General features: G+C 45.0%; 1 protein-coding gene across 1 annotated transcript in view; it reads left to right on the top strand.

The window, feature by feature from the left end:
* MAT1A (methionine adenosyltransferase 1A) overlaps positions 1–9817 on the top strand; it is a 32200-nt gene extending 22383 nt beyond the window's left edge. The window contains exons 5-9 of the mRNA XM_048506074.1: positions 616–759; positions 3520–3738; positions 4996–5178; positions 7445–7578; positions 9051–9817. Coding sequence (XP_048362031.1) covers positions 616–759; positions 3520–3738; positions 4996–5178; positions 7445–7578; positions 9051–9153 — 783 coding nt within the window. The 3' untranslated portion in view covers positions 9154–9817. The remainder of the gene's footprint in view (positions 1–615; positions 760–3519; positions 3739–4995; positions 5179–7444; positions 7579–9050) is intronic.
* Positions 9818–13759: the final 3942 nt, after the last annotated feature.

Below are 13759 nucleotides of genomic sequence, written 5' to 3'. Positions count from 1 at the left end.
ACCTACCTGCCTGCCTCCCACTTACCTGTGTGTCCTTCTCCTGCCCACTAAATATATCTGTGTTTTCGATATTTAGTAGTTTCATTTTTGTGGTCTTTTAAACAATTTCTTGACCTTTTAGGTACTTAATTCACACAGTGGCCAACTAGTTCTGGAGGACCAACAACAGGGCATCGATGCTGAGGCCTTCATTAGAACATCAGAAGAGCCCTACCGGATCAGACCTAGCCCAGTATCCTGCCTCGCACAGTGGCCAACCAGTTTTTCTGGAGGGTCAACAATGGGGCATCGATGCTGAGGCCTTCATTAGAACATCAGAAGAGGCCTACTGGATCAGACCTACTCCAGTATCCTGCCTCGCACAGTGGCCAACCAGTTTTTCTGGAGGGTCAACAACGGGGCATGGAGTCCAAAGGCTTCTTCTGATATTGCCTCATGCCGCTGATATTCAGAGGTTTACTTCTAGCTTTAGCCACCATGGCTGTTAGCCACTGGTAGACCTGTCCTCCACAAATCTGTCTAATCCCCCTTTAAAGCTGTCTATGCCTGTGGAAGAGAATGGAGAACAGAAAGGCCTCTATGCTATGAACGTCAATCCTTTCCTTCCCACTGCAGGGACTGATGTTTGGCTACGCGACGGATGAAACAGAAGAGTGCATGCCGCTGACCATTGTATTGGCTCACAAACTGAATGCCAAACTGGCCGAGCTGAGGCGCAATGGGGAACTCCCGTGGCTCAGACCCGACTCCAAAACCCAGGTCAGTTTGGAGTTGGACCCTAATTGTGGGGAAAGTGGGGAGTCACCAGCAGGGGTGGAGAAATTAGAGCTCTACATCGGGATAACTGCGACACTGGTCAGTTGACTAATGGTGAATTTCTTGGCCAAAAATGTCTGTGTAAAAACAAAACCCTCTTTTCAAAAAAATTGTGAGATGAGTGGTCAGAACAAGTCTCTTATTCCTGAGTCTTGGAGGAATCCAAACCTGATGCCTATAATTTAGAAATGATGCTGGTGGCAGAAAGTGCCATTAAGTCTCAGGTAACTCATGATGACCCCGTAGGGTAGGCGTGGCCAACCTATGGTGCTCCAGATGTCCATTAACCAATTGGACATGCTGACAGGGGCTGATGGGAATTGTAGTCCATGAACATCTGGAGCACCATAGGTTGGCCACCCAAGCCGTAGGGTTTCCAAGGCAAGAAACTATTAGAGCTGATTTGCCATTACCTGCCTCTGTGTAGTGAACCTGGACTTCCCTGCTGGTCTCTCCATCCAAATATTAACCAGGGACTTCCCAGCTTAGCTTCCAAGATCAGACAATGTCAGGCTAACCTGAGCCATCCAGATCAGGATATAAAGAAGAATGTGCTGCTGAGTCACAATGGATCCATGGGCATTCCAGGCGAGAGACAGACAGAGGTGGTCAGCCGTTGCCTGCCTCTGCTTAGCAACCCTTGACTTTGCTGATGGTCTCCCATCCAAATGCTCACTGCGGCCAAACCTGCTTAGTTTCCCCGATCTGATGAGATCGGGCTAGCCTGGGCCATCAAGGTCAGAGAAATTTAGAAACAAAAAGACACCCTGTAACTTTCATAAAGATTCTTTTGCCAACCCCTTATTAGTTAAGCTAGTGTTATATTGTTGTTGTTGTTGTTGTTGTTGTTGTTGTTATTAGTATTAGTATTAGTATTGTAGATTTCACAGCTGCCAGATCTTTAGCTGGTTGTTGGCCTTCATCATCATCATCATCATCATCATCATCATCATCATCATCATCATCATCATCATCATCATCATCATCATCATCATCATCATCATCATTATTATTATTATTATTTAATTTTGATTACCATCACAGCTGCCAGTTCTTCAGCTGGTTGCTGGCCTTTCATTACAATTTGAACCCCACCCAAAGGCCTAGGACACTGTAATGTGTCGGTGTAGTATTTGTGCGGATCCCAGCAGGGCTGCCTTCTGAATCTGACAGATGTTGATTTTGTCGATTTGAAGATGTTTCAAGTGCCGCCCTAAGTGTTTTCAGAATGGCGCCAGAGTGCCAATTACCACTTGCATGACCTCAGCTGGTTTGTGCCATAGTCGCTGAATCTATATTTTCAAGTTGTGGTATTTAGTGACCTTCTCATGCTTTATTTAAACGACCCTACTGTCACCAGGTATTGCTATGCTGATGATGGTCACTTTCTTGTCCTTGATCACTGTGATGTCCAGTGAAATATGTGCCTATTGTGTTTACTAGCACAGCTACCAGTTCTTTAGCTGATTGTGGGCCTTTCTTTACAATTCAAGCTTCACCCAGAGGCCCAGGACATTGTAATGTATCGGCGTAGCATTCGCGCAGTCGTTGTTGTTGTTGTTGTTATTATGATTAAATTGTGTTTACTATTACAGCTGCCAATTCTTTAGCTTTCATTCATTCATTCATTCATTCATTCATTCATTCATTCATTCATTCATTCATTCATTTATTAGGCTTATATACCGCCCTCCCCTGGAGGGCTCAGCCTTTAGCCTTTTATTACAACTCGAGCCTCACCCAGAGGCCCAGGACACTGTGATGTATCAATGTAGTAATTGTGTGGATATTATTGTTAAGAACCCTTCGGGGGAGGGCGGTCTATAAACCCAATAAATAATAATAATAATAATAATAGTAATAATAATAATAACAACAACAACAACAACAACAACAACAACCTCACCAAATAGCTCACAATAAAAACAATACCAGCAAGCAATTGAAACAATATAACCAAGTGACAAACTCTTATCTGGTGAATTGGAATTGTTTCCCTGCTCCTTCACAAAAACAAAAAGAGAGCCAGTGTAGCGTAGTCGTTAAGAAGAAGAAGAGTTTGGATTTATATCCCCCCTTTCTCTCCTGCAGGAGACTCAAAGGGGCTGACAATCTCCTTGCCCTTCCCCCCTCACAACAAACACCCTGTGAGGTAGGTGGGGCTGAGAGAGCTCCGAGAAGCTGTGACTAGCCCAAGGTCACCCAGCTGGCGTGTGTGGGAGTGCACAGGCTAATCTGAATTCCACAGATAAGCCTCCACAACTCAAGCGGCAGAGCTGGGAATCAAACCCGGTTCCTCCAGATCAGAGTGCACCTGCTTTTAGCCACTGCTCTTAGCCACTACGCCACTGGTGGACTCTAATCTGGAGGACCAGACTTGATTCTCCACTCCTCCACATGAGCGGCCAACTTTTATCTGGTGAACTGGATTTGTTTCCCAGGGTCAAGCCAGCAGGGTGATCTTGGGCTAGTCACAGTTCTCTCCGAACACTCTTGACCCCCTTTTACCTCACAAGGTGCCTGTTGTGGAAAGAGGAAGAGAAAGGAGTTTGTAAGCCATTTTGAGACTTCTGAAAGGAGAGAAAGATGGTGTATAAATCCAAACTATTACTCCTCTTCCTCTTCTGGTAGATAGTAAGGAAAAAGTCTCGTCTTGCCTTCTTATCCCATGGTCATTAATCGTTTTCTTTTGTCTGTCCTTAGGTCACAGTCCAGTATCTCCAAAAAGACAGCACCGTTATCCCTATTCGGGTCCACACCATTGTGATCTCTGTGCAACATGATGAAACCATCTCTCTGGAGGCCATGCGCAAGGCTCTGCGGGAGCGTATCATCAAGTCTGTGGTTCCTGCCAAATACTTGGATGCGGACACCATTTACCATCTTCAGCCCAGTGGTCGGTTCGTCATTGGCGGCCCCCAGGTGTGTGAAAGTATGGACCTGCCTGATCCTGAGCCAGATCCAACCAAATCAGTATTAGGATGTTGTGGGTTTTCTGGGTTGTATGCAGAGGTGGGATCCGGCAGGTTCTCACAGGTTCCCGAGAGTAGGTTACTAATTATTTGTGTGTGCCGAGAGGGGGTTACTAATTGGTGATTTTGCCACATGATTTTTGCCTTAGTTACGCTCCTCCTCTCAGCAGTAGCGCGCAGAACTTGAAGCAGTCTAGCAGGAGGTGCACCGGCGTGCGTGGCAGCCTGCGCCTGCGTGCATCCGTTTCCTGCCCAAGGACCGGTGCAGTGGCAGTGTCTTTGCCACAGCCCCGCCCAGGAATGCCCCACCCTGGAATGCCTGGCCACGCCCTCATCGTTCCCCGCCCAGCCCATTGGTGCTACGCCACAGTTTGAATCCCACCACCATGGGAACCTGTTACTAAAATTTTTGGATCCCACCACTGGTTGTATGGCCATGTTCCAGTAGCATTTTCTCCTGATGTTTCTCCTGATATTTCGCCTACATCTGTGGCTGGCATCTTCAGAAGATCTGCCAGCCACAGATGCTGGTGAAACATCAAGAAAAAATGCTACTGGAACACGGCCATACAACCCGGAAAACCCACAACACCCTAGTGATTTTGGCCGTGAAAGCCTTCAACAATACAAGTCAGTATTGTCTACTCACACTGGCCGTGGTCCTCCAGGGTATTTCACATCACCTATTGCCACACCCTTCAAACTAAAGATGCTGCGAATTGAACCTTCAACTTCAATTTTAAATTTTGTACTAACCACTGTTTTTAAAAGGGGATTTAGTAACTTATTTGTACTGAAATTTAATTGTTTAGTTTTGATTGTGTTTAGTTGTATTATGATTTGATTTTGTTGTACATCGCCCAGAGCCCTTCGGGGATAGGGTGGTATATAAAACTAAACAATAAACAAACAAACAAACAAACAAACAAACCTGGGGTAACGTTCCCTGCAAGCTGTGCAGACACTATGTCGGTGCCATGCAGATTGGGCAGCCACCCAGTAGGGGGAGCTCTCCTTTTATTTCTTACCTCAAAACGTTTTCAAAGGCTTTTGCGGAAAGGGCCATAATGTGAGACTGAAGATGTACCCTTGACTGACGGAAGGAAGTTTTTGGTACCTCTGTACCTTTGCAGGGCACTTACTGCTCTTTGTAGTGTAACATCCAATGAAAACACAAAGAGTGATGTTTGCTATTGTGACATCACAGGGCGATGCTGGAGTTACCGGCCGGAAGATCATTGTGGATACTTATGGCGGATGGGGCGCTCACGGAGGTGGGGCTTTTTCAGGCAAAGACTACACAAAGGTGGATCGGTCAGCGGCATACGCGGCCCGCTGGGTGGCCAAATCCTTGGTGAAAGCAGGCCTGTGCCGCCGGGTTCTGGTCCAGGTAAGTTCTCTTGTAACCATAAACAGGGAGTCGACTCTGTGGAGTGTGCCAAAATGAACAGCCACGTTTCCTTACTCTTTGCCAGTTCTAGTTTTTCCTGCCCGGGAGCTAAGATCTCAGACAGAGTCCCTCTTGACTGTCCCGCCAACTAAAGAAGCTCTTCTGGTGGGCACATGAGAGAGCACCTTATGGGTGGCAACCCCACTTTGGTGGAATAACCTCCCCCCGTCCCCGGGAGATGCACCTACCCAGAGGTGGGATCCAGCAGGTTCTCACCAGTTCCCGAGAGTGGGTTACTCATTATTTGCGTGTGCCGAGAGGGGGTTACTAATTGGGTCCGCTTTTCCGTTAGAAATTCCATTAGGTCCAAAAATCATAAAGTCCTGTTGTTTCCTATGTGGCTGGTTAGCGAAGGTAGAAAACGGGATAATTCTCCCTGTTGGGCTGTTTTAAAAACATGTTTTAGAAATATGGTAAAGTTCCTTGTTTAAGGAAAGTATCCTTCTTTTGATTTCTAGAAACAAAATGAAGTATTTGAAAGTATTAAGTATTTGACAGGCAGTCAATTAGAGGAGAAGCAGTTGTTTCTGTTGGCAGTAGACGATAGGACTTGCTATGATGAGTTTAAATTATGGACAGAAAGATACCAGCTGGAAATTAGGAACTTTTTTTTTACAGTAAGAATTTTTTACAGTAACAGAGAAATTATTAATGCCCCGCCTCCAGAATGGCCGGCCACGCCCCCGTCGTGCCCCGCCTAGCCCTATTGGCGCTACGCCACTGTTTGAATCCCACCACCATGGGAACCTGTTACTAAAATTTTTGGATCCCACCACTGCACCTACCCCATCGCTTTTGATCTTCAGAAAGCAGTTGAAGACGACATTTGACTACTTCAGTTTTTATTTATTGGCAGTCCTGATTGAGATTTTAAATTGAGACATTTTATATCATTTTTTAAACAAATAATTGTTTTATTTACATTGTAAGGCAGCTTGGGAGCCAGTGTGGTGTAGCAGTTAACTGGAAATTGACCATCTCCAATCCACATATTTTGGTTTCCTGCCTTAACTATAGCCTCATGTGATATCTATGAATTGAACACACAGGTCTTTTATTTTACTGCATTGCTAATCTGGAAATATAGTTTTCATCATGCTTTCCAGGCCTCCAAAAATACTGATGATACTCAAGTTTAGAAAGGAAGATATAGATAGAGCTGTGGGGACACAGGACTCAACAGAATAAATACAGGGTTTTAAACTATTGTCTTGTATCATTTTGGCATACTTTTTGTTTTGCATATTTCTGCAGTCGCATGTTAGGAACTTTTTTAAAAAAGATGGAAGTCTCATAAGAACTTACATTAGTGATCCTGTCTTGCCTCCCACACTGTATAATCAAACAGCTCCAGAAATATGGAATGTTTACAAACAACGGAACCCTTATGTGAGGTTTAGAGGAACAATAGGATTACTTTCATTTCTACAATAGGCAGAAAAATTAACTCGTTCCTAGATTTATTATATTCCCCGTGATAAATGACTCACCTTCCTGTCTGCCTATTTTCCTTTTAAAACAGTCCTCGCCCTGTCTTTCTACGTAGCTGGCACTTAACACATTTGTACAATACAATACAATACAACAACCTTTATTAGGCATATTAAAATAGGCTCCAGAACGTTACAGACATTTCTGAAGTACAAATCAAAAGTACATTCAAAACACAGACAGATAAACTATATCTAGCATTGGACGTTACTTAGAAAATTCTGTCACTTGTAAAAGAAATTTTGCTACTTTTTCCACTGTGTTATTTAACAAAAGCTCCTCAACAGAGTTGTCAGAGTCTCTTTCAGATATGTCTAAGATCCGCCCAGGAGAGAAATTCCTAATACCCACATATCTCGGACAGTCAAGAATAATGTGAGCAAGAGTCTCCACTTGGTTTTTACAGTGTGGACAGACCCGATCCTAAAGAGGGATAGATAGGTAGCGACCCTTTGTAATGGCCGATGGGAAAGTATTGCATCTGGCCCTTGTAGTAATCCATCTCTGTTGGGGTTCAGTTAATAGTTCAAGATATTTGGCTACGTGCCCCAGTTCTGGTACTATTCCAACAGAAAGGGGCATGCGCGTCAGCTGATTCGGTCACGCCAGCTGATTCGGTCACGCCAAGTCATTGAGCGCCATCGCTGTAAAGACATACAGACTTGTGAATGGCTCTAAATGTTGTGCCTTTTTCTTTTTTAAAAAAAACAAAAAGGTTTCCTATGCCATCGGCGTCGCCGAGCCTCTCTCAGTCTCACTGTTTACCTATGGCACCTGCGTAAGACCCGAGAATGAATTGCTGAACATCGTACACCAGAATTTTGACCTCCGACCGGGAGTCATTGTCAGGTAAATACTCTTCTGCTGAATTGGGGCTACTCACGTCCTCTGGACTGAAATGACAAAATCGACTTCTTTTCCATAAATCTGTCCAAGCCCCTTTTAAAGCTATCCAGGTTAGTGGCCATCACCACCTCCTGTGGCAGCATATTCCAAACACCAATCACACGTTGCGTGAAGAAGTGTTTCCTTTTATTAGTCCTAATTCTTCCCCCCAGCATTTTCAATGAATGCCCCCTGGTTCTAGTATTGTGAGAAAGAGAGAGAAATTTCTCTCTGTCAACATTTTCTACCCCATGCATAATTTTATAGACTTCAATCATATCCCCCCTCAGCCGTCTCCTCTCCAAACTAAAGAGTCCCAAATGCTGCAGCCTCTCCTCATAGGGAAGGTGCTCCAGTCCCTCAGTCATCCTTGTTGCCCTTCTCTGCACTTTTTCTATCTCCTCAATATCCTTTTTGAGATGCGGCGACCAGAACTGGACATAGTACTCCAAGTGCGGTCGCACCACTGCTTTATATAAGGGCATGACAATCTTTGCAGTTTTATTATCAATTCCTTTCCTAATGATCCCCAGCATAGAGTTTGCCTTTTTCACAGCTGCCATGCATTGAGTTGACATTCCCATGGAACTATCAACTAAGACACCCAAATCCCTTTCCTGGTCTGTGACTGATAGCACTGACCCTTGTAGCTTTCTTTTTAATCTGAACTTCCAGTGGTTCATGAAGGATCTCAATATGTCAGTACCAGGTTTGATTCCCCACTCCTCCACCTGGCAGAGGCTTATCTGGTGAACCAGATGTGTTTCCGCACTCCTACATTCCTGCTGGGTGACCTTGGGCTAGTCACAGCTCTTCGGAACTCTCTCAGCCCCACCTACCTCACAAGGTGTCTGTTGTGGGGAGAGGAAGGGAAAGCAGCTTGTAAGCCACCTTGAGTCTCCTTACAGGAGAGGATGGGATATAAATCCAAACTCCTCCTCCTCCTCTTCTTCTTCTTCCTCTTCTTTTTCTTCTCCTTCTCCTTCTCCTTCTTCTCCTTCTCCTTCTCCTTCTCCTCCTCCTCCTACTCCTCCTTCTCCTTCTCCTCCTTCTCCTCCTTCTTCTCCTCCTTCTCCTTCTCCTTCTCCTTCTCCTTCTCCTTCTCCTTCTCCTTCTCCTTCTCCTTCTCCTTCTCCTTCTCCTTCTCCTTCTCCTTCTCCTTCTCCTTCTCCTTCTCCTTCTCCTTCTCCTTCTCCTTCTCCTTCTTCTTCTTCTTCTTCTTCTTCTTCTTCTTCTTCTTCTTCTTCTTCTTCTTCTTCTTCTTCTTCTTCTTCTTCTTCTTCTTCTTCTTCTTCTTCTTCATACAAAGCATTGTTGGCATTGAGCTAGCAAAGAGAACATTAGCCAGTTACAGTTTTATACTATGCTAGGAAGAAAAGAAAAATATAGAAAGACTCACAAACACCCTTTTTGCTTTTGTTTCATTGAACCATTAGGGTTTTGGATTTAAAGAAGCCAATCTACCAGAAGACAGCCTGCTATGGCCACTTTGGCCGAAAGGAATTCTCTTGGGAGGTTCCAAAGAAACTGGTATTTTAACCGTTGTTGGGACACCCCCTTAAGCTTGACTGAGACAGGATTTCACTACAAAAAGGTGCTTCCACTTACCACTCTCTCAGCTGGGAAAATGAACAGAAGACATTTTCATGGAAACCACCGTATTTCGTATTCTCAACATCTCGGCACAAAACGGAAGAAAGAAAAAGGCTGGATACCGTTTTTCTGGTTCTTTTTTAAAAAAATATTGCTGCTATTTTGGGGGGTGGGGAAGGAGTTCCACTTACCAAGACAACTTACGACTTGGGAGAAACACAAAGAAAACAACCTTTGCCTTCAAACCACTTGGCTATATTCCAAGGGAAAGGAGGATTCCCTTTGGTTCAATAAGCTTTCTCACTGTGACTGGATAAATGGGAAATTCTGGGGTACTGTTTCCTGATGGGAACTAGTACTGAAAATTATTGCTGGGCTCTTGGGGTGGAGAAGGGGTATTTACCTCTCCCCAATTGCCATCTTTGACAAAACAAAAATTGTCCCATTTTTAAGCTTCTCTCTCAGGTTCTGTAGCCTTTGGGGGAGGCTGAAGTCTTGTGACAAAATGGAACGTCTTTTTGGTGCCTTCTATTTTTGCGCTTGCGTGTTGTTAAAGTTGCCGGAGCCCATGCCAGACAAGTCTGTCTTATGCATAAAAAGCTAAAACCCTGTGGTGAGCGAGTGATACATACCTGTGACATGTCCTCCCCCTATTGGATAAGCTGCTGTGATGTAATGAACCGTTCCTGACATTCTGATGGTTTAAGGGAGAACGAATCACTATTACTGGAACATTCTCAGAGTGGGGTTGAAAGGGGAGTTTGACAGGAGAAAATCGACCTGTGGAGGGCAGGAAAATCTGTACAATATAGGCGAGGAGGAATGATGGTGTCTACGGAGACTGAGGGTTGGGAAATGGGATTGGTCCAGAGACAGATATTTGAAGGCTGTGGGCCATGCAAAACAGCAAGCTGGAAAACAGGGAACAAATAGGGTTGGTGGGGAAGAAAAAGAGCAAGGAATTGCTAGAATACCAGACCAATAAAGGACTATAGAGGAAACATGAATACACACAAACATATGAAGCTGACTTAGGCCCCTTCCACACACGCAAAATAATGCGTTTTCAAACCACTTTCAGAACTGTTTGCAAGCAGATTTTGCTATTCCACACAGCTTCAAAGAGCACTGAAAGCAGTTTGAAAGTGCATTATTCTGCATGTGCGGAATGAGCCTTAGATTGTATCAGGCCATTGGTCTATCAAGATCAGTACGATTTCCTCAAACTGGTGGCAGTTGCTCTCTGGAGTCTTTCACATCACTTCCTGCTTAATCCTTTTTCCTGAAGATGCCTGAGATTAGACCTGGGGCCTTCCACAAGCCAAGCCCATGCTCTTTCAGTGAGCCACAGCCCCTCCCCAAAAATGTGACCTCTACAGTTTGCACAACGAACAGGGTTTGAACCTGTGTGGCGAGACCCAATTGGGTTTTATAACCAAGGATTTGACCACTGAGCCATCGCTGCTGTCTCTGGACAGGAATCCCATGGGGTGGTGAGATGGTTGAGATGATAGGTGGCTGTGAGCCAGGTGCCAGTAGGGTAGAGAACTGAGAGGAGTATGGTGACCGGGGCTCTGAATTTCTCATTAACTGGAAATTCCCAGCCACATTTTGGGTTGCAGGCCTGCATTTTTTTGGCCTTTAGTTGGGTCACTGCGAGAGGGGGTTCAGTTCCCCTCTCACAACAAACATTTTCAAGAGGCATAGACAGTCTGAAATGGGCCTTGACACTTCAGCATATCAAAGGCCCCTTCCGCACATGCAGACTAATGTACTTTCAATAAGGTGACCAGATTTTCACCTTTTAAAAGTGGGACACCATTGGGGGGAGGGAGTGCGCACACATGCGCATTCGCGCACACAGCCGCAGGAGCGCACTGCCTTCTGGGGCGCCCCCTGTTTCCCGCCCTGTTACAGGGGAGCGCCCCAGAAGGCAGTGCGGGAAAAGGGGAATGCCCCAGAAGGCAGTGCGGCAGCCTTCCAAAAATCGGGACATTTTAAAAACCACGCGGGACAAATTAGTCAAAAGCGGGACTGTCCCGCCAAAAGCGGGATGTCTGGTCACACTAACTTTCAATCCACTTTCACAATTGTTTGCAAGTGGATTTTGCTATTCTGCACAGTAAAATCCAGCTGCAAAATGCATTAGAAGTGTTTTATTCTGCATGTGCGGAAGGGGCCAGAGTCTTTGCTCAGAATTTACTCTGTGGGACACCACGTGAAATGATGGCACTGTATAAATGATTCATCAGGATACCCTGCTGGCACTTAACGTTGCGGAAAGGGCTAGTCTCAGTATTGTGAACTCAAACTTGGGAAACGGGTTGTCCAAACAGTGCCTTTTGTCCACACGCCTCTTTGTAACAGATTCCAACGATTCCCCCCACCCCCTTCCATGTATGTCCTCCATTCTCCTCTCTCCTGTGATGACAGCGACCATTTGCAAGCCAAATGTCTTTTCTTCACCAAAAGCGTTCCTCCCACTGTTATTGCAGGCTTGAAAAACCATTTCAGTCGAACGCGTCATGATAGACACTGGAATGTCATTTTGCGGTAATGAAACGCATTCCGTTAACTGTCAATTTCATCTCAAAATCTGACTGCCTTCCAATGTCACGAACAATTCATTTGTGAAGCAGATGATTTGCAGATTTTTATGTTTGTGCCTTCTCCCCTTCTCTCTCCCACCTCTGCTCATAGAGTTGCAATGGATGACTTAATTGTTTTGAAGTTTTCAGTCTAACGTCAACTTGCTGTGACGTTTCAATACAAACCTCTGAACAAATTAAGGGGTTAAGTGCGTTTTCCAGCCACCATATTTTATACCTGGATTGAACAGTGGTTTGGAAACTTGGTCTGCGGGCAAGAAGCAAATCTATTGGTTAAAGAGCCAGCACTGAGACGTTATAACCTATTGGAGTTAGATTGACAGTTTTATGATCCATAGTGTCTTCACTGGGGTGCTGTGTGGTTTCTGGGCTGTATGGCTGTGTTCTAGCAGCATTCTCTCCTGACATTTCGCCTGCATCTATGGCTGGCATCTTCAGAGGATCTGAATGCCAGCCACAGATGCAGGCGAAACGTCCGGAGAGAATGCTGCTAGTGTCAGGCTCTCGAACGTGGAAGTAACATAGACCGTAGGAAAGTCCTAAAGCAGTTTATTTCTACAACGCGTAGAGTAACAGAGAAAGCTGAATCTAAGCTCTCCCGCTTAGATCCAGAGATTATATCCTTCAATCCCCCCCATTTGATTCCCACCAAATGTGTTTCACAAAGTGTATAACATTTGCACTACAGAGCTTCAAGAAACCTGGGAACGTTCGCACCTTCCTGCAGGAGGGCTGGCACCAGGGAATTGCCAGGGCGGGGAGCGGGAAACAGGAAAGCATTTACCGGAAACATTTGCAATTCCCACACAGCAAGACATCTAGGCACTGACAGGCATGGACCTGACAGCTAGAACATGGCCATACAGCCCGGAAACCACACAGCACCCCAGTGATTCCGGCCGTGAAAGCCTTTGACAATACATAGTGTCTTCAGTTACAGTTCCATGGATGAAGGGAAGGATACGTGCAACGTCAGACTCTGAAGCTCATTTATGTCACAGGCAAATTGCACTTGGTTTAAGACCTCTGAATTGTGGCAGATTTCCAAGTGCACGAAGACCCCTTGGGCAAGCACTGAAATTGCTCCTGGCTGCCTGCTTGCACTAAGCAAAAGTGATTGTACTACCGCTGCTTCCCCTGTGTGCGCACAGCACAGGGTGTTTGTTTTGATACAATCTCAAAAACAAATGAAATAAAATCACGCGAATGATCTGTTGTACTGTCCCCACTGCTCAATATGCATATCATGAAACCATGAATATGAACAGAATTTGGCTGCCAGTGTTGAAAAACTCTAGAATCAAGACAGTGACTAATCAGCTCCACACAAACACAGGACAACGATAGACAATAGCAATCAAAGGGAACAAAGACCAGGATACTTCTATTCAGATGCATTCACCTATTGACCTTGCTATCTTCATTGTTACTCCCAGGCTACAGACTTCTTTGTGACTCACATGCCAGGCTACTCTATTCAGAGGGCCTCACCTTTTGACCTCACAGTATATTTATTTATTTATTTTATTTATTTATTTTATTGGACTTTTATACCGCCCCATCCCCGAAGGGCTCTGGGCGGTGCACAACATATAAAATACAATATAAAATAATATAAGTAACCATTTAAGGCAGCGATAAAAATTATGAGTTCCTATTCCAATTATAAAAACTCAGCAAGTTAAAATGGCGTCCAGCATTCCAGTAATAAAAATCCCTCCCCCCTCAGAGAGGGAGGCATGGCGAGTCTCGTTGGATGACAGGTGGCCCAGGTGTCAAGGGCCAGCAGAAGGGGCACTATTAGCGGCTGGTGGGCTTTTGCGCATGCGTGACTCAGATTAAGTCACAAGCCGAAATCCTCCCGGCAGAACAAAAATAAACATTGCAAAAAGAATGGAAAAATAGCTGAATCAAAGGAAATACTTGGAAACCCCAATAACAAG

Source organism: Sphaerodactylus townsendi, linkage group LG08 (genome assembly GCF_021028975.2).
Source record: "Sphaerodactylus townsendi isolate TG3544 linkage group LG08, MPM_Stown_v2.3, whole genome shotgun sequence".
Classification (NCBI taxonomy): domain Eukaryota; kingdom Metazoa; phylum Chordata; class Lepidosauria; order Squamata; family Sphaerodactylidae; genus Sphaerodactylus; species Sphaerodactylus townsendi.
Note: the sequence above shows the minus strand (reverse complement) of the source record. Positions and strands in the feature narration are given on the sequence as shown.